Genomic DNA, 23,480 nt, shown 5'->3' with positions numbered 1-23,480 from the left:
AGCTGACCGTTTGTCAGTTAATAACAAAATAAAAATTAGTTTTTATCGCAGGACTCGATTTTTGCGAAGAGATCAAAAATTCAATAATTAAAATTTCCATTCGCGTGCATCTCGCGTTGTGAAAGCCGCTGAACGACAGCCGAGCGCTCACGCGTTGAAGCTTTCCCCAGACTGTTCTCCCCACTTTACTGGTTCGCGCTAATGCTCTCTTCTGATTGGCTACCTTTTTCAATTAATAACAATTTACCTGTTCGTCAGGTGAAAAACGGCAGAGGACTTTTCGTCCCAGAATTTCGTCTTCTATCTGGCCTTAAAATTGGGGCCGGAACTTTTTGGACACCCTGTATATATATTATTATTAAATTATTAACTTTTAATTCTTAAATTTATCATGAATTATCTATATGATTAAGAGATTAAGAACAATTTTGTTCCCGCCATATCTATACGATAAAATTAGTTAATGTTATTGAAATTGGTATCATTAGATTAGTCATGACTTGAATTTGTGCCTTTTCATAGTGTTGTAATATTAATTAACTAAAGACATGCCAGGACTAGTTGGTGGTTGGGATGTTTGAAAAATACGCATATTTAAAAATATAACAATATTTTTATTTGTCACAGCACAAAATATCACTGGGTTGCAAATTAAATAGTTTATTTAATTTGTAAATACTGTTAATTGTCTGAGCTCATGAATATGTCAATAATTGAATACAAATTATTGAGTTGAGCTCGAGTAAATAATGAATTAAAAATAATCAAGTTGAGTTTAATTGAACACTGAGTTGAATGCAAAAATGTCATGATAATAAGTAACATGATGTCAGAGGTTACTGAGCGAAGTGAACACATTAATTACTATTTTTAATAGCACTGAATACATAAATATTTTTGTTATTGAGTTTTAATAGTGATGATCACTTAATTGAATTGAATTTAATGAGCTCATGATAAATTACACTGATTTTAATTTATCTGTTGAACACGTGGTAGCATGATAGCAGAGGCTACTGAGCGAAACATAACTTTTAGTTTAATTAAAAAATTGAGCATAATATTAATTAAATAAATAATAAAACTGAGTCTTTTAAATTAATTGAGCACTGATAGCAAGTAAATGTTTAATAAATAATGCACCTGTTGCTTTCTCGATGATATAACCTCGTCAGGAACAGGTTGTAGAACACTGTATTTCTTGATGTTATTTATTAATTATTTTATGAGCTCTGGAGCTCGCGATCATAAAAATAATTATATTTTTATATAGAGTAATGAACTCTGAATGTGATTTATTGATTACTTTGAATTATTTACTCGAGATGAGCGCAATTGTAATAGATTATACAAAACACGTGGTGACACTTGAAATTGTATAAAAGAATAGATAATGGCGTCGGTCTTCTTGCCACGAGGCAGGAAAAATCCATGCGCATGCGTCGCACAGTGCAAGTCAAGTTCTCATAGATGGACACTCGGCCCCAGTAGGTGCTCCCTCTATTTGCCGGAAGTTCAACTACATTCAAATTTGAATGTAGTTGTGATTACGCAACACATAGTGTAAACTCTTTTCAATTGCCAAGTATTGAGATAAATAGATTTATCTATAGCATTCGAATTAGATTTAAACTACGCGACAAAAAAGACGATCGTATTTATTTTCTTTAAATAAATTTATAACGTTCCCTACTATTCGTCACAACCCACGGCGGAGTGTGGTATGTGCAGAATAGCCGCTATGGCCCACCGATGGTAAAACTGAAAATAAAATAATAAAATAAAACCAAAAATCATCCCTTGGAGATGCCCACGATCCCAATGGATACACAGCTCTTCCCAGGCTGGGTTAGATAACCGAATCTGGCGCCAGTTCGTGTACCCCACGAACAAACTCTAATCAACAATAAATAATGAATGAAAATGAAAAATGAAATAATAAAATACAGAGAGCAGTTTCAGGTGTTGAAAAAGTATAGCAAGAAAGAGATAGTATGTAATAAATAAATAGTAAAATTAAATAAATCCCGGGTTGGTAGTCATTTAATAACCCGATATATTTTAATTATAATAGTGTTTCAACGGGTACTAACAAAACAATTTTTAAATAATAATAGTTCACTTCACAATGAATTATTAACTGTTATGTCCGACCGTTCGGACATTTAATATTTTTCTTATTATATAATTTTTAATTATAATTTTTAAATATTTCATTCAAGAGTATAATATGGAAATTATTATCTCTTGGTCGTTTCTCATAAAACTTTCATTTATTTCAAGATTAGAGTGCAGCTGGCACGTTATCAGGCCGTAATCGAACGGGCCTAAATAAATAGCTATAAAAATAAAAAACGCTTATTAGGTGACGCACTTTTTGTCTCCACTGCACTCTAAAATAAGACCAAAAATAAACAGTACAGTTGTAACGTATTTTTAATGTGTTTTTTTGTATTGAAAATCACTTAAAGGTACATTACCATGTTTAGACTAATTAAAACTAAAATAAGATAAAAAAGGTGAAAGTTTTTAGTTAAAGAATAGAATTTAATAAATTTTCAATATTGTTCAAAAATAAAATATTACGACGAAAAATAATGGCAAAAGAAAACTCATACTTGAGAACAAAAAAAAAGAAAAGAAATGAATAAATAAGTAAACTAACATTAGAAAAATATTAGAACTCGAGTTAAATAAAATAAAATAATGAAATGTCGGAAATTAAATAATAAAATATTAGTATTCCATTTAACGGAACAAACCACATAGAAATTTAAAGATAACGAATCAATGATTCCAATACAAAAATGTTTAAATAATAAACAATTTCATCATAATAATACTTAGATAAATAAATAATTCTAAACAAAACAATATAGGAATTTTAAGAATAAATAAATACAGTGAACGACATAAAATAAGTAAACAATATAAATAATTCAAAAACAATATAAATTGGATAAATAAAATCAAAAATTTATTTATTAAATAATATAAATAAAATAAGTTAATACGTCATAAAGTGGAGGGGATGGAAAACAGACCCAATGCCTGACGTCAGAGGGGAACCCATGTGGAGGAAGGTGCGTACCCGAAACATCGGTGCCCAAAAAGGCATAGTGGGAAAAATAAGGGCCATACGATTGGCCTAGGTTCTTTTTCTTTCCGGGGAAAAACGCCGCCCACTTTCCCTGATTTCTTAAAGGGCCAGTTCCTGATTTTCTAGTTCTGTGAGAATCAGTCCGATGGAAGTAACAACTGTGAACAGTCACAGTTCCTAAGTTTTATTCAGAGTTATTTTTGAAAATTGAATCTTAAACAATTATTGTTCTTTCTATAAATTTAAACCAAATAATTAAAGGTAAAATCTAAATAAATTTGAGTAAATATAAAACAAATAATTGGAAGTGAAATTTGAATAATTCGAGTAAATTTTAAACAAATAAATTAAAATAAATTGAGTTAAGGAAAAGAATATCCAACGTCGAATCGAGTATAAGTTGAATTAAGAAAAAGAATATCCAACGCCGAATCGAGTAAGTCAGACCAAAATTCATTTATATTAAATTTTAATTTTTTTTTAATATTGTATTGTGTTTTTATATTTTCATATAATTATTACGTGTGTTTTTTTATATATAACAATAAAAGGGGATAACCTGAATTACTGTTTTATTCCGTATTTCTCAATTAAAGTTGCCCATCCCTGTCTATTAGTTTAAAAACCAGGACAAAAACGGGCGGTATTTTTCTTACGTAGACTTTCTAATGATAAATTACATTCGGGTTCAAATTCGTATAGGCTGGTAGCCAACGAATAAACATAATAAATTATTCGGGTTTGAATTCGGATAGGCTGGTAGCCAACGAATAATAATAAATTATATACAAAAATTTTCTCAAGTTTACGTAACATAACCAATGGTCAATTACGCAAAATAATAATTATAAAAAAAATGTTCGGCTTGCTATCACTCGCATACGATAGCAAATAAATATAAACAAGTATAAATAATAATGATTATGCGCTCAAAAATAATTTTGTCACAAATATTGAGTATAGAATACGCAGAAAAATAATAATTCTTTAGACACTTGTAACTATTTACCGCCAATAATAATCGCTGGTAATACTTGTAAATAGTTACAGCAAATAATCACCAGTGTTTACAAATAATAAACAAATAACTGTAAATAATCAACGCAAAATAAAAATAAGTGATGTCAACTAATAATAGTTATCGCAAATAATAAGATTTAACTATTTAAAGCACATTTAATAACGAAAACACTGGTGATATTTAAATAATTGTAAAATATTTTTCCCAATACTATTCAGAATATGATAAATAATAAACGTAAATATTATTAATTATCTACCGTCAAGACGTATAAACGGTCACCCATAATTACTTAATAATATAATAATACTAATTATAAAGATCATTAATTATTTAACGTCAATTCATATAAGCGGTCACCAATTATCATTCAACAATAAAGACTGAATATTACTTCCCCAAGTTTGGAAAATTTCCGCTAAGACAAACAAGTACGCGAGTGTATATGTATATATTGAAATTCAGAATAAGTATTACGCTCTCTCTCATTCACACGTAAGAGATATGCGAATGGCCACCAACGCGGGACAAATTACACGCTAATGTATTAAACACAAAGGTACTTACAGTCGTCGTTGTAAAATAGTATGGTTATTAGCTCCATTGGTCTGAATTTTTAATATAATACCAATCAATGCCACAAATATTCTCAATACTAATTGTTAAGTGTCTCAAACACTTTATACATAGCCAATACAATTTATAAATCTTAGCAATTCCAAATGGCGTCTCAATTTAGGAAAACATTTGGCAGCACCAAGCAACACACCTTGCTCTCACAAGTGAGTATCCACGTCTGACCATGGCAGCACGTGAGTTCCATGCCGGCACCTCGACCGGCGTCATTTTATATTGGCATCTCACTTCAGCCAAAGGAGGACTATACCTGTCGCATACTAATTTACTCATCAACACCAACATGATGCATGACTTGTTTTAGTGCAATTTGCCCATTTTCGACATAAAATGACCATTCCCATACTTATGAGCCAATTATTAATGTAATTTTATAGATAAATCTCACATTGATTTATTTATAAAACCCGTAAATTTATTTATAACTAGTGTCGCAGATTTTGCCCGTTTAAAAAGTCCTAGGGAAAAGATTGAAAATCGTAAAATTTAATAATTCGAAAGTCGTGATTTCAAATAACGAGGCAGCTAATTTCACGATTCAGAATATTTATTTAGAATCCTGCATAGAAAAACAAAGACATCGTTATGATTGAAGCTAGCAAAAAAACCCGTCTGAAAAAATCAGAGTTATTCAAATAATGAATTCAAATGATTAAATAAAACAGAACAATTTGATAAAAAAAATTAATTCAAAACGAAAATTAACCGTCAATCTGACATACTAAACGTAAGACGAAATGAAATATGTGTCAATTAAATAATAATGATCCCACACACTTTCCCACACATTATCCCACACATTTTCCCACACATTCAGCCACACATTATCCCACACACTTTCGCACAAATTATCCCACACATTCTCCCATACATTTAACCACACAATCAGACACACATTATCCCACACATTTTTCCACACATTTAGCCACACATTTTCCCACACACTTTCCCACGCATTCAGTCACAGATTATCCCACACATTTTCTCAAACATTATCCCACACACTTTCCCACACATTCAGCCACACATTATCCCACACAGTTTCGCACAAATTATCCCACACATTTAGCCACACATTATCCCACACATTTTCCCACACATTTTTTCACACATTATCCCACACATTTAGCCACAAATTATCTGACACACTTTCCCACGAATTTAGCCACACATTATCCCACACATTTTTCCACACATTTTCTCACACATTATCCCACACATTTAGCCACAAATTATCTGACACACTTTCCCACACATTTAGCCAAACATTATCCCACACATTTTCCCACACATTTTCGCTTACATTTTCTCATTCATTATCTTGCAGATTGGCTCACACAATGTTTCACACATCATTTGAAATTCAGACACATTTCTACACGTGTTTATCCGTAACTTTCTCAGCCATATGTGTTGTTACACTGTGCGTTACAAATCAGCTTTATCTTCCAATAACCTAAGAATTTACGTTGAAAACTTATTTATAATTGTTTTGTTTATGTTTATTCTTATGAAAGACGTTTTGTTAAAGTTTATACAGTAGAGGTATACAATTTTGTTTCAAGGTTATACGAGTCAGTAATTATTTATTTATTTTCATTACATCAATAGGATAATCTTTTTTTTTTTAATCATTTGAATTATTAATGTTAAATTATATATATACATATTCAATAGAGCACACACATATAGAAGAAATAGGCATTCGTATACTCATGCAGATTCATATGTAGTTTTTTTTACAATTTCGATTATCATCAATTGTCATCAGAGTTGTTTACATTTATAAAGGCGTATTTCCCCAAATTTTCAATCGATAAATTATACCGCTTGTCGGTTAAAATATTTTTTAATCGTGAAAATGATCTTTCCGTGTCGCATGAAGTAAGTGGTGCAAATGTCATACACCTTACGTCATCCATCACCCATCCTTCTGGAAGTTCAATCTCTTGTTCGCCTTGAAGAAATGCAAAAATATTCATAATTCCAACACTAAAACCCGTGTTATTTAAGAGTACATTTAACATTTTGTCTTTTAGAACTTGAGGTATATTCAAATTTTCTGTGATATCGGATGATATGCCCGTAATAATGTTGATAACAGTCTCTAAGTCAAGTTGCTGCGTCTCTAATGATTTTATTGCATCTGCAATGCAACAGTAATTCTGGTGAATCGTGTTAAAATCATTTTCTATTCCGGGAAGGGCCCATAATTCTTGAGCACGTACTACAACCGCAGCATCAGGGATCAGCGCGTTTATAACTGGTCCAATTGTCACATAATGCTGTTGATAATACGAAGCAGCTCAGAACCACTCACCCCATCTAGTGATAATGGGTTCAGGTGGAAGCGGAACATTTGGGGCCATGTCATGGAACAGTGCTACCCTTGTCGGAGCTTTCCGAAAGACGGCTTTTGTATTTGCTATTATACCATTAGCATTTGGATACGTTTCTCTGACTGTTTCTGCCACTCGATGCAAGCCATGAGCTAGGCAAGAAACATGGATTAACTTCGGGAACGTATTTTTGAGCCTTACTCCCGCGGCCATCATGTACGGTGCAGCATCCGAAACAAATAACAAAAGTCTGTCATGATGAATATTTTCTGGCCACAGCATACTTAACGCGATGTTCACGAAGTTTTCTATTTCTTCAGCGTTAGCAGTGGGAATACAGCCACAGTAGAGTAAATGAGACACACTAGCTTGGTCAGGAAGAAGAGCACCAACGATCGCATGAGTAATACATCGACCAAATTTATCGGACGTTTCATCAACGGATAAATAAATTAAATGATTACCGATTTCTTCCCGAAGTTTTTGAAGTTTTGAATCATAGATTAAATCAACATATGATTTCCTTAAGGTTGTAGCTGTAGGGATTTGCTGACTTGTATATTTTTCTAAAAATCCTCTGAACTTCAAATTGTTTAATTTCTCAAATGGAATGTTGGAAGCCAAAAGTGTCTCGGCAAGTTCATAATGGAACGTGCTCGTACGGGATGAACATTGAGATATAGCATCCGCAGTGGGTTGTACTGGTTGAGCTCGACGATCAGCAATAGATTGATGAGTGTTGTTTAAGATGTGTCGTTCAATATCACGCCGTGTAACTGAATTCGATTTGATCTTACAAAGCATGCAGTAAACAAAATCATTACCAACGTTGAAAGTGCCAGGTTCAATATTCATCTGCTGAACGATGCGTTGCCAACGACCGAGAAACGGAAGTCGTGGTCTTGGCATAATTAGTTAAATATGTAATCGTAATTGACAAAAAAAATTGATTGCTGTAGCAAAAAAAAATAAAAAACACGTATCACAAAACCACCGGAGAAACAGAATTTCAAAAGTCAGTGAACAAAAACTAAGGACGTACAGTCATGATACCACGAGAGAAATTAATTTACTACTCGCAAGTTATTGACTATATTGAATATTTAAGAGAAATCAGAATAATCAAAAGCTTAATTGATTTATTTCATGACAACTGTCAGTTTGATTTTCAAGACTCGAACTTAGGCACTGAACAAAACAAAAACAGTGAAAAATTCAAACAGAAGTATAGATTTTTTTTTTGTTAATATATCGGTATCAGGCGTCTTGATCCCCCGACAAAATATCCCCGACAAAATATCCCAAAAAAAAAATATCCCTGGACAAAATGTCCCCGATAAAATATCCCTATGACAAAAAAACCCCGACAAGTTATCCTTTAAATCAATCTTATAAAATCTCTATGAGAATTTATGAGAATCTATTGGATTCTATGAGATTTTCTAAACAGGAAACACACACAAAAACCATGTTAAAAGGGCGCAACACTATTAGCCGCGTTTGCGTTGTCCTATTACCGAGCAAACATACACAAAAACCATGTTAAAAGGGCGCAACACTATTACCCGCGTTTGCGTTGGCCTATTACCGAGCAAACATACACAAAAACCATGATTATACCTTGATTAAAAATTTGATAAATTTGTAAAAAAAAATAAAAAAGTAATTGCACAATATTGTGTATTAATTCTAAAATCTTTAAAATCTGATCTTGCCGCCTAAAATAATAATTTCAAATTATCGATGTCGTGACATCTATTGGTCAGATATTAAACTCTGTCTAATTGTTGTTTTTTAGGTTGGGTTACTGTTCTTTTACGGTGTTATTCGTTCATGAGTTAATGTAGTCATCACCACGCGTTTATTTAGTTGATTTTTTGTTAACTTTTGTGTACATTTGAGTTCTATAAAATGCCGTTAACATTTATTATTTCTCAAAAAGGCAATAAATTATTAGTTCATGAAGGCATTTTATATGCAAAAAAGCGGATAAACAAAAATGATATTTCTTGGCGTTGTGCTACCAATTCAAAGTGTAACCTATCAATTCACACGGATAGCGAACTCCGCACCGGTAAGTGTGATATTATATCTATGTATAAATGTTATTGTAAATGTTTTATTTATTCATTTATATTTTGTTATTTAGGCAATATTATAGGCACTGTGCCTGTTCATGATCATCCAGGCGATGTTGCTGCGATTCAAGCGAAAGCTGTAAAAAATAAAATATTAAAGCGAGCTCGCAAGACCGACGATAAGCCTGCAAAAGTTGTATCACGTTCTTTACGTGGTGTGATGTCTCCTGTAGCTGCTTTGTTACCTAAACCGGCATCGCTTTCACGTGCAATAAATCGTGTACGAGCTGTTGATAATCCACAATTAATCAATCCTGCGTCACGTGGTGATTTGGAGATACCTGATGAATTAAAAAATACTCATGGCGGTGAATTGTTTTTGTTGCATGACAGTGGAGGCGATAAAAAGCGATTTATGATTTTTACTACATTGCGGAATTTAAATTATTTATCCACATGTGATCAGTGGTTGGGAGACGGTACTTTTCGTAGTGTACCGGGTATTTTTGTACAATTATACTGTATTCATGGATTTAAAAATGGCAAATCGTTGCCCTTGATTTATATTTTGGCACCTAACAAGACACAGCGTTTGTACGAAAATGTGTTAGCAATAATTCGTGATGCTTTGCCAAATTATAAACCCGCTCGGATGATGACTGATTTTGAGGATGCGTTTGTTATGGCTTTTAAAACCAAATATTCGGGTGTATCATTAGCTGGGTGTTATTTCCATTTTAACCAATGTATATGGCGACACATACAAGCTTGTGGATTGCAAAAAATATATGATACAGATATATCTTTTGCCTTGAATTTGCGATTGTTGTCAGCTTTAGCTTTTGTGCCAACAGCGGATGTAATTAAATGCTATGAGCTAATTACTGCGACTGATTTTTATGATGCACACGCCGAAGAGCTTGATGATTTGCTGAAATACTTTGAGGCTACTTGGATTGGCAAAACTTGTCATAACAAAAAAAAACGTGAAAAACCTCGGTTTGATATATCGATGTAGAATTGTTACAGCGCTGTGATTAATGGTCTTCTTCGTAGTAACAATCCCACTGAGGGTTGGCACAATAGATTAAATCGTTGTGTCGCTGTCCATCATGCTACTGTTGGTATTTTTTTAAAAGCTTTAAAAGATGAGCAGGTGAATACTGAGCTTTGTATAACTCAAGTAAACACCGGCGTCAATATTGCAAATCAACGCAAAGAGTATCGCGATTATGATGAGCGTTTGAAACGCATCGTTAGTAACTATGATTCATCCTCAATGTTAAGTTATGTGAGAAATGTTGCTAAAGTTATCTCTTTTAACAAGTAAAACAATTGATTGATGAATAGTTATTATTTTTTTATGTTATTGACATCAAGAGATTAAATGTTATATTTTGATGAACGATTACTATTCAAAAATAATATTTCTGTTTTGTTCATTAATTATTATTTAATTTGCGATATTAATTGCCTTTGATTATTTATTCATTGACTTTCTCTCATTCAAATTGTGATTTATTTTGTATTAAGTATTGTATTAGTCATTAAATGATATTACATAATTAATATTATCTATTGTTGTAATTATTCTCAATTTTATGTATTAATACAAAAGAAAAAATTGTTTAAATAAATTAAATATTTCATTTGTAATATTTGGTGGTTTATCGTTTTATTCAAAAACTCCGGCTATTTAGGATTAATTGTCGGGAATTTTTTGTCGTGCGGATATTTTGTCCGGGGATATTTATTTTGGGGATATTTTGTCTAGGGATATTTTGTCGGGGATATTTTGTCGGGGGATCAAGAATCATGGAACCAATATATCGAGCCGGAATTTGAATCGTTGATAGAACGTCCTAGACGATAAAAACGTAAATTGAACCTTAAAAGACGTAAATGGCCATGAAAACGTATTAAATAGGTAGATGACGTATGGGAACAAAAAGGAAACTTGCTTAATCGTAAGTCATAGATACAACCTTTCAAAACTTAAAATAAAAAAATCAAACCATATCGAAAACATTTCATGTCAGAAAAAAAGATGTCTAGTAGCCAGGAAACAGCAAATCAGAATTCTCAGCGTCTTTAAAAAAATGTTTTGCAGCCTTGCAGGAAAAAAATCTACTATTAACTAGTTACTCGGGCTCCATTATGTCTTACAGACTCCCTAGCAGCTGTCAGACAAAAATTAAAATTCTCAGCATCTTTAAAAAAATGTTCTGGGCCCTTGCAGGAAAAAACTCTACTATTAACTAATTACTCGAGCTCCATTGGATCTTACAGAATCCCTAGCAGCTGTCAGACAAAAATTAAAATTCTCAGCATCTGTAAAAAAATGTTCTAGGCCCTTGCAACAGAATACTTCACTGACAGCAACTTTCTTGGGCTTTATTGGGTCTTACAGATTACCTAGCAGCTGTGAGACAAAATAAAAAATTATCAGAATCTTTAAAAAAATGTTCTGGGGCCTTGAAACAAAGAACTCTACTATTAACTACTTACTCGGGCTCCATTGTGTCTTACAGACTCCCTAGCAGCTGTCAGACAAAAATTAAAATTCTCAGCATCTTTAACAAAAAGTTCTGGGGCCTTGAAACAAAAAACTCTTCTAACAGGTACTTTCTCGGGCTCCATTGGGTCGAACAGACTACCTGGAAGCTCTGAGACAAAAATAAGAATTCTCACCATCTTTAAAAAAACATTTTGGGGCCTCACACAACATTTAAGGAAAAGTGGTGCTAATATTTTATTTTTTTACAATACAATTAACCATATTTTTCACATCACATAAAACTTTATTCATCCTTCTTATCTCTCTTAGGATGACGGAGAGTATTACACATTTGTGTCACACAAACTTGAAATGCTTCATGACCTATCCATTCTTTGGGTGAGGTTTGAAGCTTCACTAATTCTGTAAAAAATAGTAATAAATAATCCTGTTCTTAGTTCATTAGTGTTATTATCAACAAGATAATAGCATGATTATATATAATTAATTGATTGAATATCAACAATTATTCAGTTGAATAGTTAGTTAATTGAACTTTGCTCTCTATTTGTTCAAATCAGCAAAGAAATTTCTGTCTACCATAAAAGCAGATCAGTATAAGTGTTGCAATGTTAACACTTTGCGGCCGAGGCCTGTAAATAGAACAGTAAACTAGATTCCGGTATTTACATGATTACGAGACGCTACACGGAAAAAAAGATAGGTGCTGCAACAGGACAAAATCCTGTTGTGGGAACAAGATTTTCCTGTTACAGCAACAGGACACATCCTGTGGTAGCAACAGGACAAAATCCTGTGGTAGCAACAGGACAAAATCCTACTGTAGCAACAGGATTTTCCTGTTACGGCAACGGGGCACATCCTGTTGTAACACCTATTTTTTTTCCGTGTATTTATCAACGAAAATTATGTTAATGAAACAAGTATATCAAAAAGTTATTTACTTTGACATGCTTTTAAAATTTTCGGTGGAATAGCTTTCGTAACACCTTTGCCCCGACCAGTTATGCTCATTACTTGCAACTCATTCCCAAATACATTTTTTAAAACAAGTCTTGTGAGTTTTCTAGGGTTACTCGTGATTTTAACCATTTCTTCATAGGATTCAGTAGAAACAAACACTCCGCTTTGTGGTAAAATTTCAACTTGAGTATTACTTGAATTTAATGTAGATGCAATACTATCATCACTGGTTTGGTTCTTATTAGTATCGTTATCAATAGTAGTATTAATTGTTGCGTTTAAATTAAAATTGGTAGTATTATTTGTAGGTTCAATGTAGTCAGTTAAGTTATTATTAGTATTGTTAATATAAATATTGTTATTATCAGTGTTATCGTAGTTCGTCTTATCAGTATTAGTGTGATTATCACCTGTAGTATTAATATCAGGATCAGTAGTGTTGTCAGTCATAGTAGTATTACCGTCATTAATATTAGTATTATCAGTGCATGATTTGTCACAGTCTTTAGTATAAGTATCAGTATTTTTGATGTCAGTATTATTATCATTATCATAAGTTTTGTCACAGTCTACAATGTCAGTATCAGGATTGTTATTAAAAGTTTTCTCAATGTCTGTAATATCAGTATCAGTACTTTTAATGTCAGCATTATTATTAGTATAAGTATTGCTACAGTCTACAATTTCAGTATCAGTATTATTAATGTCCATTTTGTCACAGTTTATATCGTCAGTATCAGTATTGTTGATGTCAGTATTATTATTGAGAGTGTTGTCACAGTTTGTGTTATCAGTATCTCCATTTTGTAAATCAGTATTATCGTTTTCAGTGTTGTCAGAATCAGCATTGTTGGTGTCAAAATTTTGAATTGCAGAACCATCCATCATATTCCCAGTATTAATTCCAAATAAATCGTTATTGACAGAGGTTTGAACTTGCCCAATAACAACTCCATCAGTGTTGACTTCTAGCGATTCCAACCATTGTTTATTCTCTAATATTAAATAATTATTTAAATTTTCTAAAATTTTGGAAACAGCAGGGAGTTCGAATAATGGATTGAAGAGTAGATCAAAAGAATCAACCGCTCATCATGAACCATGGAATAACAGAATATCAAAAAAAAAATACAGAAAGTTACTATTTAAAATTCCAAAACTTACTATTTTGAGCAATCAGTTTACCACGATGAATTTGGTTTTTGTATTCAACGAGACAATAATTAAATTTTGTATGCTCAATAATTTGTTTTGACAATATAATACTAAACGTACTATTTTTTGGCCAAAAAATCAAAGCATACATCGATTTAGATATAAATTGATTAATTTATCAAGTAATTGATTTATTAGTCAATTAGATTTATTTATCAGGAGACACGGTAGTGTCTCGCGCCAAGTACACGTTTAAAACACACATGTATATGTGTGAAGTGTCATGGCGCGAGCCTGCCGTGTCTCTATACCGTAGACCGAACGGTATTTAGCTCCAATTTTTAAAAACTTTTTTAAAAAACAAAATTTTTAGAAAATTCCTTTTTCAGTTGAAAGATGATTGATTGTTCGTCATAAAATTATGAAACTTTACCCATTTTAGTAATGAGAACTAATTTAAATAATGAAATTAGGCCAGCATATACTATAGCACCCCCATTTTTAATCATTTTACAAATTTTTTCATGCGAAAAGGGCACTGCCAGAGAATAAAAACTTATAAGAAATGCCATGATTCAGTAAATGATATAGATTTTTCTATAGCAATAATTAATTTTTTCGCCACCAGTGGAGCTCCAGTCTATATTTTTTACTATAGTTTGATATGAAATTTACCCTGATAGTCACCTCAACTGCAAATCATCAACTCCTCTAATAGCCACTTTAGCTTGAAATTGACTGTAATTTGACATCATTGAAATTTCCTGCCCGAATTTGCCAATAATTTAACAGTAAAAGTTGAAAAGAAAAATTTGCGGTAAATTTTTGCTCGATTTAGAGGTAATCTTTTATTATAGAAAATATTTGTTGGTAACGTTCGTTCTTTGCATTTCAGATGATAAGCAAATTATACATAAAATGTCTATACAACTTGCTGTACAATATGACGTAAATTTACTACCCGAATTAGAATGCAAATTCACTTCCAAACCTGACTAGAAAAAATTTTTCGTCAATTTTGAGGCAAAGTTTTACATCAATTTATTGTTAATTTGACTAAAAAATTGTTAAGATTTTTTTTTTCCCTCAAATTGTAGACATATTCATGTATAAATTTGCTTTCCTTCTGAAATGATAAGAACGAACATTAGCGACTTTTTTTTTCTAGTAAAAAATTACCTCTAAATTTAGCAAAAATTAACCGCAAATTTTTCTTTCCAACTTTTACTGTTAAATTGTCGATGAATTCGGGCAGCAAATTTCAGGCAATTTCAAGCTAAAGTGGCTCGGTGAAAATGTGCCACTGCTTGTCTAGGGAAACGTACATATTTCCCCTAGACAAGCCGTGGCACATTTTTGCCGAATTGCTAAAGTGGCTATTAGGGTTAAGCTTATTGAAAGTTTCACTTAAAATTAACGGTAAGTTTACATCAAGTTTGCATCAACCCTACCCTGATAGCCACACATTACTCAGTAAGGTCAACAGAGCAACACTTTCGGCTAACTCAACGAGAAAGTTTCTGGCAAACCTTAGCTGGATATAATACTTTCCTGTGAGTTGGCTTCAAAATACGGCAGTAGCTTCAATGTAATTTGACAGAAAAACTTGTCGTCAACTTGAAATGAAACTTTCAATTAACTTAGCGTCAATGTCTGACAGTAATACTTGTAGTCAAAGTGAATTCAACTTAACAGACTATTTACTGTCAATTTGAAGGTAACCTGCTTGCTCTCCAACACTTTCCTTTAAGTTACCTATAGAATACGGTAATAGCTTGTAGTTAACTTACGGTTAGGGTGGCTATCAGGGTAATAGCACAATTTGCCTTAGCAAAAGTTTACTTACAAAAGTTTCCTTAAATTTTTCTCCAAATCCTAATCGCTACTTTAGCTTGAATATGACGGCAATTTGATATTTTGAAATTACTTGAAATCTGCTGACCGAATGCACAGACAATTTAACAGCAAAAGTTGAAAATGAAAATTTGCGGTTAATTTTTCTTTAATTTTAAAATAAACTTTTACGAAAAAAAACAGTCAGTAATGTTCATTCTTACCATTTCAGAAGGTAAGCAAATTTACACATAAAATTGTCTACAATTTGAGGGTAAAAATATACTGAGCAATTTGTCGAGTGAAATTAACGATGAATTGACATAAAATTTTCCTGAAAATTAAAGACAACTTTTTTCTAGTCAACTTTCCAAGTGAATTTGTATTCTAATTCGAGCAGTAAATTTACGTCAAGTTCAATAGCATGTTGCATACAAATTGTCGTAAAAAACGGAAAAGTCCAAAGTTGGCGGAGATTTGACAAAAAATTACGGAAACTTTTGTAAGTAAAGTTTTGCCAAAGCAAACTGTGCTATTACCCTGATAGCCACACCTTACTCAGCAAGTTCTGCAGTGAAACGTATTCGGCTAACTTAACGAGAAAGTTTCTGGTAAGCTTCGGCTGGATAATAATTTGCACGCAAGTATTATCCAGCCGAAGCTTACCAGAAACTTGTCGCTTAGTTAGCCCTAGATGCTTCACCGCAGAACTTGCTGAGCAGTTATATTTAGAATATGGCTACCAGGGTGGATAATACTTGCGTCCAAATTGATGCAAATTTGCTGCCGTCATCTGAATGTAATTTGACAGAAAAACTTGCCGTCAATTTTAAGTGAAACTTTTAACCAACTTAGAGTCATTCTCTGACAGTAACACCTGTAGTCAAATTGAATTTTCAAGTTTACAAACAATTTACTGTCAAGTTAACGATAACTGATTCCTCTCTAACACTTTCCTTCAAGTTGGCTTCCGAATACGCTAGTAGCTTGTAGTTAACTTACGGTAAGGGTGGCTATCAGGGTTGGGTCAGTAAGATTTAGTATAGTAAATATAGTAAATACCCCAATAGCCACTTTAGTTTGAAATTGACGCTAATTTGACAAATAAAATTAGTAAAGTTTACTGTCCGAATTTGCCGACAATTTGACAGCAAAACTGGAATAAAAGTTTCCTTGAATTTTTCGTCAAATGTCCGTCAATTTCGGGCTTTTTCGTTACTGACGACAGTTTGTACAGAACCTATTCGTGTTTTACGAGTTCACTTATTGATTGACAGGTGGAGGCACTTGAGGCCACTGAGGACGTTACCACTTCCTTGAATTTTTAGTCAAATATCCGTTAACTTCGGGCTTTTCCTATTTGACGATAATTAGTATACAATTTTAGAAGTAAATTTGCATTCCAATTTGGTTAGAAAATTTACGTCAAATTGTATAGCATGTTGTATGCAAGTGTTCGTGCTCCGTCAAGATTTCCAATCTAGCGGGAATCTAGGAAACCAGAGTTTCAGCTAAGGAATTCAAATTGGAATGAAACTTTTAACATCTCAACGACGTAAAGTATAGATAAAAAGTATTAGTTTAACTAGTTAGCTCTCTTAAACGTAAAATAGCTTATAAATTTGACGGAAAATTATAACTGATATTTAACTTCAAGTTTCTCTGTAATTTTATGTGTGAGAGAGAAAAAAATTGAAATGAAATTTTTTATGGGTACTAGACGTCGCCGAGATGTCAAATCTTTTCTTTCAGTTTTCGAGTTAAAATGTTCATCACTGAGAGAGTTCTCATCTGCTCTAATGTGACTGTTGGTTGAGCTCAACAGGTCATTGAGGTATATTTGATATGAGAGAGATTTCATTTTAGTCATTATGTAACTAATAATTATTACATATAGTATAGTTGCTTTAAGCTCTGTGATAGTCAGATTGTTTGGTCAGAAAGTTGATGTCGTTTGGTTGCCATCAAGATGTAGACAAGTGGTTATGAAATTTTTTCAGTTCTCGTGATTGCATGTTGACTACAATTCTTACTAACTCTCTCAGAACATTGACAACAATCTACTGCCACAACCTCTCGCCAACTTTCTGAGATAATTGAAGACAACTTTTCATTAACTAATGGAATGTTAACCTTTGCCACCAACTTTCTTAGAAAGTTGCCAAGTAGATATTGTCAACTTATGAACATGCCAATTTTCGCAGCCAACTTGGTGACAATTTGCTGCAGCAGGTTAGCTTGCTATCAGCTGGGCTATCAGGGGTGTTGTCAAATTTATCGTCACTCTATGATACCAACATTGAGAATAAACAACTCTAACGGTAAAAACTATAGATTACCATACGAGTTGACCGGTCAATTGATCCCTTTATTGATGTTAATTTTTATAAGTTGCGCGCCAAAAAAAAAATAACTAAAACAAAGGACTAACAATGTAACTATGAAGAGCCGATCATCATTTATTTGCTAACAACAAACGCGTAAGTACACTGTTCGTTTCTATTTTTTACTTTAAACATTTAAATATATTTTCATAATTCTGAAAGTGGCAGACAATTAAATATTTTTTTTTTTTTCTAAATTAACAACTAAAATACTTTTAATACAAAATTGTATAAATTATAGTCAAAAACTTTTATCTATTTACTTACATTCTATTTATACTTATTGAAAAATAAACAAATGTCTGCTATTTTCATTATTATGCATGTTTAAAGTAAAATATTAATATTTATGCAAAGCCCCAAATTTTGTTATAATTATTAATTATTTTTTTATTTATTTACAGAAAAATATGAACAACAGAGAAAATTTCAACGGTAAGTAAACTCGTTGTCATTCATATATATATATATATATATATTGATGCAGGATAAACGGCTATCTTGAATTAGAAATTATTTGTTTGACAAAAAATTGCTTTTGGCCAAGACAGTCTTATTTTCGGTTTGTGTAAAGATATGTAGATTTATTCATATATATTTTTACACATACAGAAAATAAGTGTGTTGACCGAAGAAAATTTTTTATCAAACAAATAATTTTTCAGCCAAGGCAGCCTTTTATATATATATGAGACCGTGTCAAAATAAGTTTATATTCTTTTTTTCGATTAATCGTATCTTAAAAGTTTCTTCAATATAAAAAAAAAATTCTCCTGAAGTTTGAGCTCAATATCTCAAAAATTGAGTTGTTGCAAAGGCAGTCTCCTTTCCCATTTAAATAACAATGTAAAGTTTTTTTTTTAATTTTTAAAATAGCTGCACGATGAAAATTTTTTTTTCAATTTTGCTTCCGACTTTCTTATAGGAAATTTAATTGTCTACAAATTTGTCTATGTCCATTTTTTTTTCGAAACTCAACAGAAACGAAGTTACAGAGGTCCGAATAAGAGGAAAAAAATAATTAATGAGTTAATAATAGAAAAAAATTTATTAGTTTAACTTATTAATTAATTAAATCAATTTACTTCATCATTTATCAAAAATTTTTGAATTCAGAATTATTTCGAATTAATAACAAAACAAAATTTACAATGATACAGAAATTCATTAAATTTATAAATAAAACAGAAATTATTAATTATAATTATAATTATTATTCCTGTTTTATTGTAAATTTGGTTTTGTTATTTATTCGAAATAATTTTGAATGCAAAAATTTTTGCTGAATAATTAAGTAGATTGAGTTAATTGATTGATAAGTTAAACTAATACATTTTTTTCTATTATTAATTCATTAATTATTTTTTTCCTCCTCTTCGGACCTCTGTAACTTCGTTTATGTTGAGTTTAGAAAAAAAATGGACACAGACAATTAAGTAGAGAATTAAATTTCCTGTAAGAAAGTCGAATGCAAAATTGAAAAAAAAAATTTCTTCGTGTAGTTATTTTAAAAATTAAAAAAAAAAAAATTTTTACAATGTTTTTTAAATGGGAAAGGAGACCCTCCTTTTCCGCCAGCTCAATGTTTAAGATATTGAGTTCAAACTTCAGGAGAATTTTTTTTTATATTGAAGAAACTTTTAAGATACGTTTAATCCAAAAAAAAAAAAAATTAAAACTTATTTTGACACGGTCTAATATATATATGTATATATATATACATGTAAACGTTGATAAGTTCATATAATCATACATACACATTTATATATATATATATATATATATATATATATATATAAATATATATATATATGAATGTGAATGTATGTTTATATGAACTTATCAACGTCAATTTTCAAATTTATCGGAATCATATCAATTAATGGGATTTTTTTTTCAGAAGAAAGGGAGCTCATTGAAGCTCAGGCGGCTGCTAATGCAGCCATTCAAGCATACAACAGGTTGGCCCGAGGACGTGCCCAATATTTTTATCAGCCACCTTTTCCTCAGGCTAACCCAAATTACTGGCAGTTACCGCCACCACCACCACCACGATCACCACCGTGCTTGCCAGCTGGAAATGGAGGAGGGGTGCCGGGTGCAGCTGGCATAGGTGTAGCCGACATACCACTTCCAGCAGCAGCTCAAGCAAGAGCTCCAGCAGCAGCTCAAGCAAGAGCTCCAGCAGCAGCTCCAGCAGCAGCTCCAGCAGTAGCTCCAGCAGCAGCTCCAGCAGCAGCTCCAGCAGCAGCTCCAGCAGCAGCTCCAGCAGTAGCTCCTGCAGTAGCTCCTGCAGTAGCTCCAGCAGCAGCTCTAGCAGTAGCTCCAGCAGAAGTTGGTACGTTTGATCCATGAAAAATCCGATAGATTCTCAAAGCTGTATGTATAAGGCCGATACTTAACTACAGCACTTCTCATAGAACTCATTCATTCTTATAAAATTTTTATGGGGATTTATGAGAATCTGTTGGATTTATGAAATCTTTAAGTATGTCATTCTTTCTTATTAGATTTAAAGATATCTAAATATTTGATTGGATTTGGATTTTCAGATATTCCAAATCGATGGGCCGCTGGAGGCGTAGCCAGGGGACGGAGAGGGCGGTACCGTGGTAAAAAAAATTCGAGGGGAGGTAGAGGCGGCCGCGGGAGAGGAATTTACGTAAAAAATTATTATATGTATTAAAAAAAATAATAATAATTAAAACTTGCTTGAATAAAAAAAAAAAAAAAAAAAAAAAAAAAAACTGACTTTTTCTATTAAAAAAAATTTTTTTTTATCCTAAACCTATTTCACAAACAAAACATTTATTTTTTATCAATTAGGGCTTATTTTGAAAGATTTGGGAATGTAACTTTATTACGTAGGAGTCATTAATTAATTAGTCTTAAATAATAAAATCATATTCTTAAATCTACACAAATGATTTTCAATGAATTAAAAATGAATTTTTTGTTTGTTTCTTAGAGTGGTAATTTTTTTAAATTAGCAATGTAACTGTTCATTCCAAGTTTTCGCCAACTTTCTGAGGAAATTGAAGGCAACTTCTCGTCAACTAATGGAATGCCAACTGTTGCGATCAATTTGCTGGAACGTTGCTGCAGTAGTTTGCTACCAGCTTGGCTATCGGGGTTGCTTCGTCAACTTTACAATTCAAGCGACAATATGCATTCTTTGAGTAATTATTTTGTAATTGTTGGTACTTTGTTTTAATTTGTTTTTCTTTTAACACGCAAATCTAAAAATTTACATCGATAAATTTACATCAATAAATAGATTAATTGAACTGTCGACTCTTGTGATCAATTGAACTGTCAGTTCTTGTGATAACCTATAGTTGTTACCATTAGAGTTGTTTACTTAAAATGTTTAGTATCACAGAATCACATTGAATTTGACAATAGCTCTGTTAGACAAGCTGGTGACAATTTACTGCAGGAACTTGATATCGCGTTGGCCGAAAAAACTGACAATTCTACAAGTTGACAGCAACTGGTCGCCAACTTTCTGAATAATTTAGTAGCGATAGTTGGCATCCATTAGTTGACAAAAATTTTTTTAAACTTTTAGGAAGTTGGCGACGGGTTATGACAATAGATCGTTGTGCCCACTTTTTGGGAAAGTTGATAACAACTTGCAGTCAACTGGGTCTCATTTTAATTAACACTAACGTTCTGACCATACAGTCTTGCTGTCAGGAAAATCGTTGGCAATTTAAATCAATAAATTTTTACCAACGATTTCATGTGTGAACAAACATCATTCCCGATAGCCACCACAGCCGCAAGTTAACTTCTAGCTGCAGCCGTATTCTGAAGCAAACTTCAAGAAAAATGTTGGACAGCAAAAAGTTACAGTTTTTAAGTTGACAGTAAATTGTCTGGAAGTTGAACCCAATTTGACTACAAGTGTTACAGTCAGACAATGACGTCAAGTTGATTAAAAGTTTCACTTAAAATTGATGACAAGTTTTTCTGTCAAAGTCCATTCAGACGACGGTAGTAAATTTGCATCAATTTGCTCGCAAATATTATCCAGCCAAAGCTTACCAGAAATTTGTCGTTTAGTTAGCCGTAGATGCTTCACCGCAGAACTTGCTGAGCAATTATATTTAGAGTATGGCTACTAGGGTGGATAATACTTGCGTCCAAATTGATGCAAATTTGCTGCCGTCATCTGAATGTAATTTGACAGAAAAACTTGCCGTCAATTTTAAGTGAAACTTTTAACCAACTTAGAGTCATTCTCTGACAGTAACACCTGTAGTCAAATTGAATTTTCAAGTTTACAAACAATTTACTGTCAAGTTAACGATAACTGATTCCTCTCTAACACTTTCCTTCAAGTTGGCTTCCGAATACGCTAGTAGCTTGTAGTTAACTTACGGTAAGGGTGGCTATCAGGACAGTCAAGGCTTGCCAGAAACTTGTCGTTAAGTTAGCCGAAAATGTTTTACTGCAGAACTTGCTGAGCCAGGTGTGGCTATCAAAGATCAACCTACAATTTTTACAGTTGCTGTCATTTTAATGATGGTTTACACCATTATATTGTCGTCGCTTGCTGGCAAAAGTTAGATGCAAAAGTTCGCAATCCGTAAGTTGACAGGAAATTGCCTTCAATTTTCTCAGAAACCTGCTTTCCAATTGCGGCTCTTCCCCGGTTTCAACTTTCTCAGAAAGTTGGCGGTAACTTGTAGCCAAAAAATGCAAAAGTTGGAGTTGTCGACAACTTGTCGTCACGTGGGTTGCAAACTAATGAGAACCAACTTTTTGACGAGCGACTTGTGCTATCAAGGTTAACGTTAAAAAAAAACACTTAACAATTTCTCAAGCCAAATTAACAATAAATTGATGTAAAAATTGGCCAGAAAAAAGACAAAAAATTTTTTCTAATTAACTTTTGAAGGGAATTTGCATTCTAATTCGAGTAGTAAATTTACGCCAAATTGTATAGCAGGTTGTATATAAATTGTCGTTGAAAACGGAAAAATTTGAAGTTCACGGACATTTGACGAAAAAATCAAGGACACTTTTGTAAGTAAAGTTTTGCCAAAGCAATCTGTGCTATTAGGGAAGTTTCCTCATGTTATGTCCTCAGTGGCCTCAAGTGCCTCCACCTGTTAACTAATTAGTGAACTCGAAAAACATAAATGGGCGCGCATTTAACTTCCATTTGTAATTCACATATTGAGATCGTACAACATTTATTGCATCTTATCACTAATAAGTTGATAATTGAAATAATTAGTCAATCTATTACGTACTTATCAAATAATATATTTAGATTAAAAGAAAGTTGGAATAAATAGATAAATCAATCATTATATTATATCCGGAATAATATAAACATAGTTTGAGTTGTTTTGGAATGTTTCCTGTAACCCGATACCTAAAATTGAAATGACACACACGCAAAAAAATCATGAATAGGCCCTTTTCTTGTTATCAGTTAA

The 23,480-nt window shown here is 32.5% G+C and overlaps 2 protein-coding genes across 4 annotated transcripts; one reads left to right on the top strand and one right to left on the bottom strand.

Annotated features, from left to right (window-relative positions):
* Positions 1-426: 426 nt before the first annotated feature.
* On the top strand, positions 427-10,651 carry LOC130674850 (uncharacterized). 3 transcript variants are annotated; one of them, XM_057480282.1, is made up of 3 exons: positions 427-3,536; positions 8,895-9,170; positions 9,246-10,648. In XM_057480282.1, exons 2-3 carry the CDS (start codon positions 9,008-9,010, stop codon positions 10,190-10,192), a joined length of 1,110 nt encoding a protein of 369 aa, XP_057336265.1. In that variant the 5' UTR covers positions 427-3,536; positions 8,895-9,007; the 3' UTR covers positions 10,193-10,648. The 3 variants fall into 3 exon arrangements, with proteins under 3 accessions (XP_057336265.1, XP_057336263.1, XP_057336264.1); XM_057480280.1 differs by having other exon boundaries at positions 8,895-10,651; XM_057480281.1 differs by lacking the exon at positions 427-3,536 and adding an exon at positions 3,567-4,680 and having other exon boundaries at positions 8,895-10,651.
* A 1,116-nt stretch (positions 10,652-11,767) lies between these two features.
* LOC130674141 (putative uncharacterized protein DDB_G0286901) lies at positions 11,768-14,247 on the bottom strand. The gene is made up of 3 exons (XM_057479407.1): positions 14,244-14,247; positions 12,637-13,650; positions 11,768-12,094 (listed from the first exon to the last, which is right to left on the bottom strand). The coding sequence occupies exons 1-3, from the start codon at positions 14,245-14,247 to the stop codon at positions 11,976-11,978; spliced, it is 1,137 nt and encodes a 378-aa protein (XP_057335390.1). The 3' UTR covers positions 11,768-11,975.
* Positions 14,248-23,480: the final 9,233 nt, after the last annotated feature.

This window comes from Microplitis mediator, chromosome 9 (assembly GCF_029852145.1).
Source record: "Microplitis mediator isolate UGA2020A chromosome 9, iyMicMedi2.1, whole genome shotgun sequence".
NCBI lineage: Eukaryota > Metazoa > Arthropoda > Insecta > Hymenoptera > Braconidae > Microplitis > Microplitis mediator.
The sequence above is the reverse complement of the archived record's forward strand: the minus strand, read 5'-3'. Positions and strand labels throughout refer to the sequence as shown.

Bases quoted from the DNA above. Each gene is read 5' to 3' on its own strand.
- LOC130674850 (XM_057480280.1), top strand. From the start codon at position 9,008: ATGCCGTTAACATTTATTATTTCTCAAAAAGGCAATAAATTATTAGTT.
- LOC130674141 (XM_057479407.1), bottom strand. The intron at 12,095-12,636 runs GTAAATAACTTT...TATTTTTTACAG, and splicing joins AATTTTAAAAGCATGTCAAA to AATTAGTGAAGCTTCAAACC.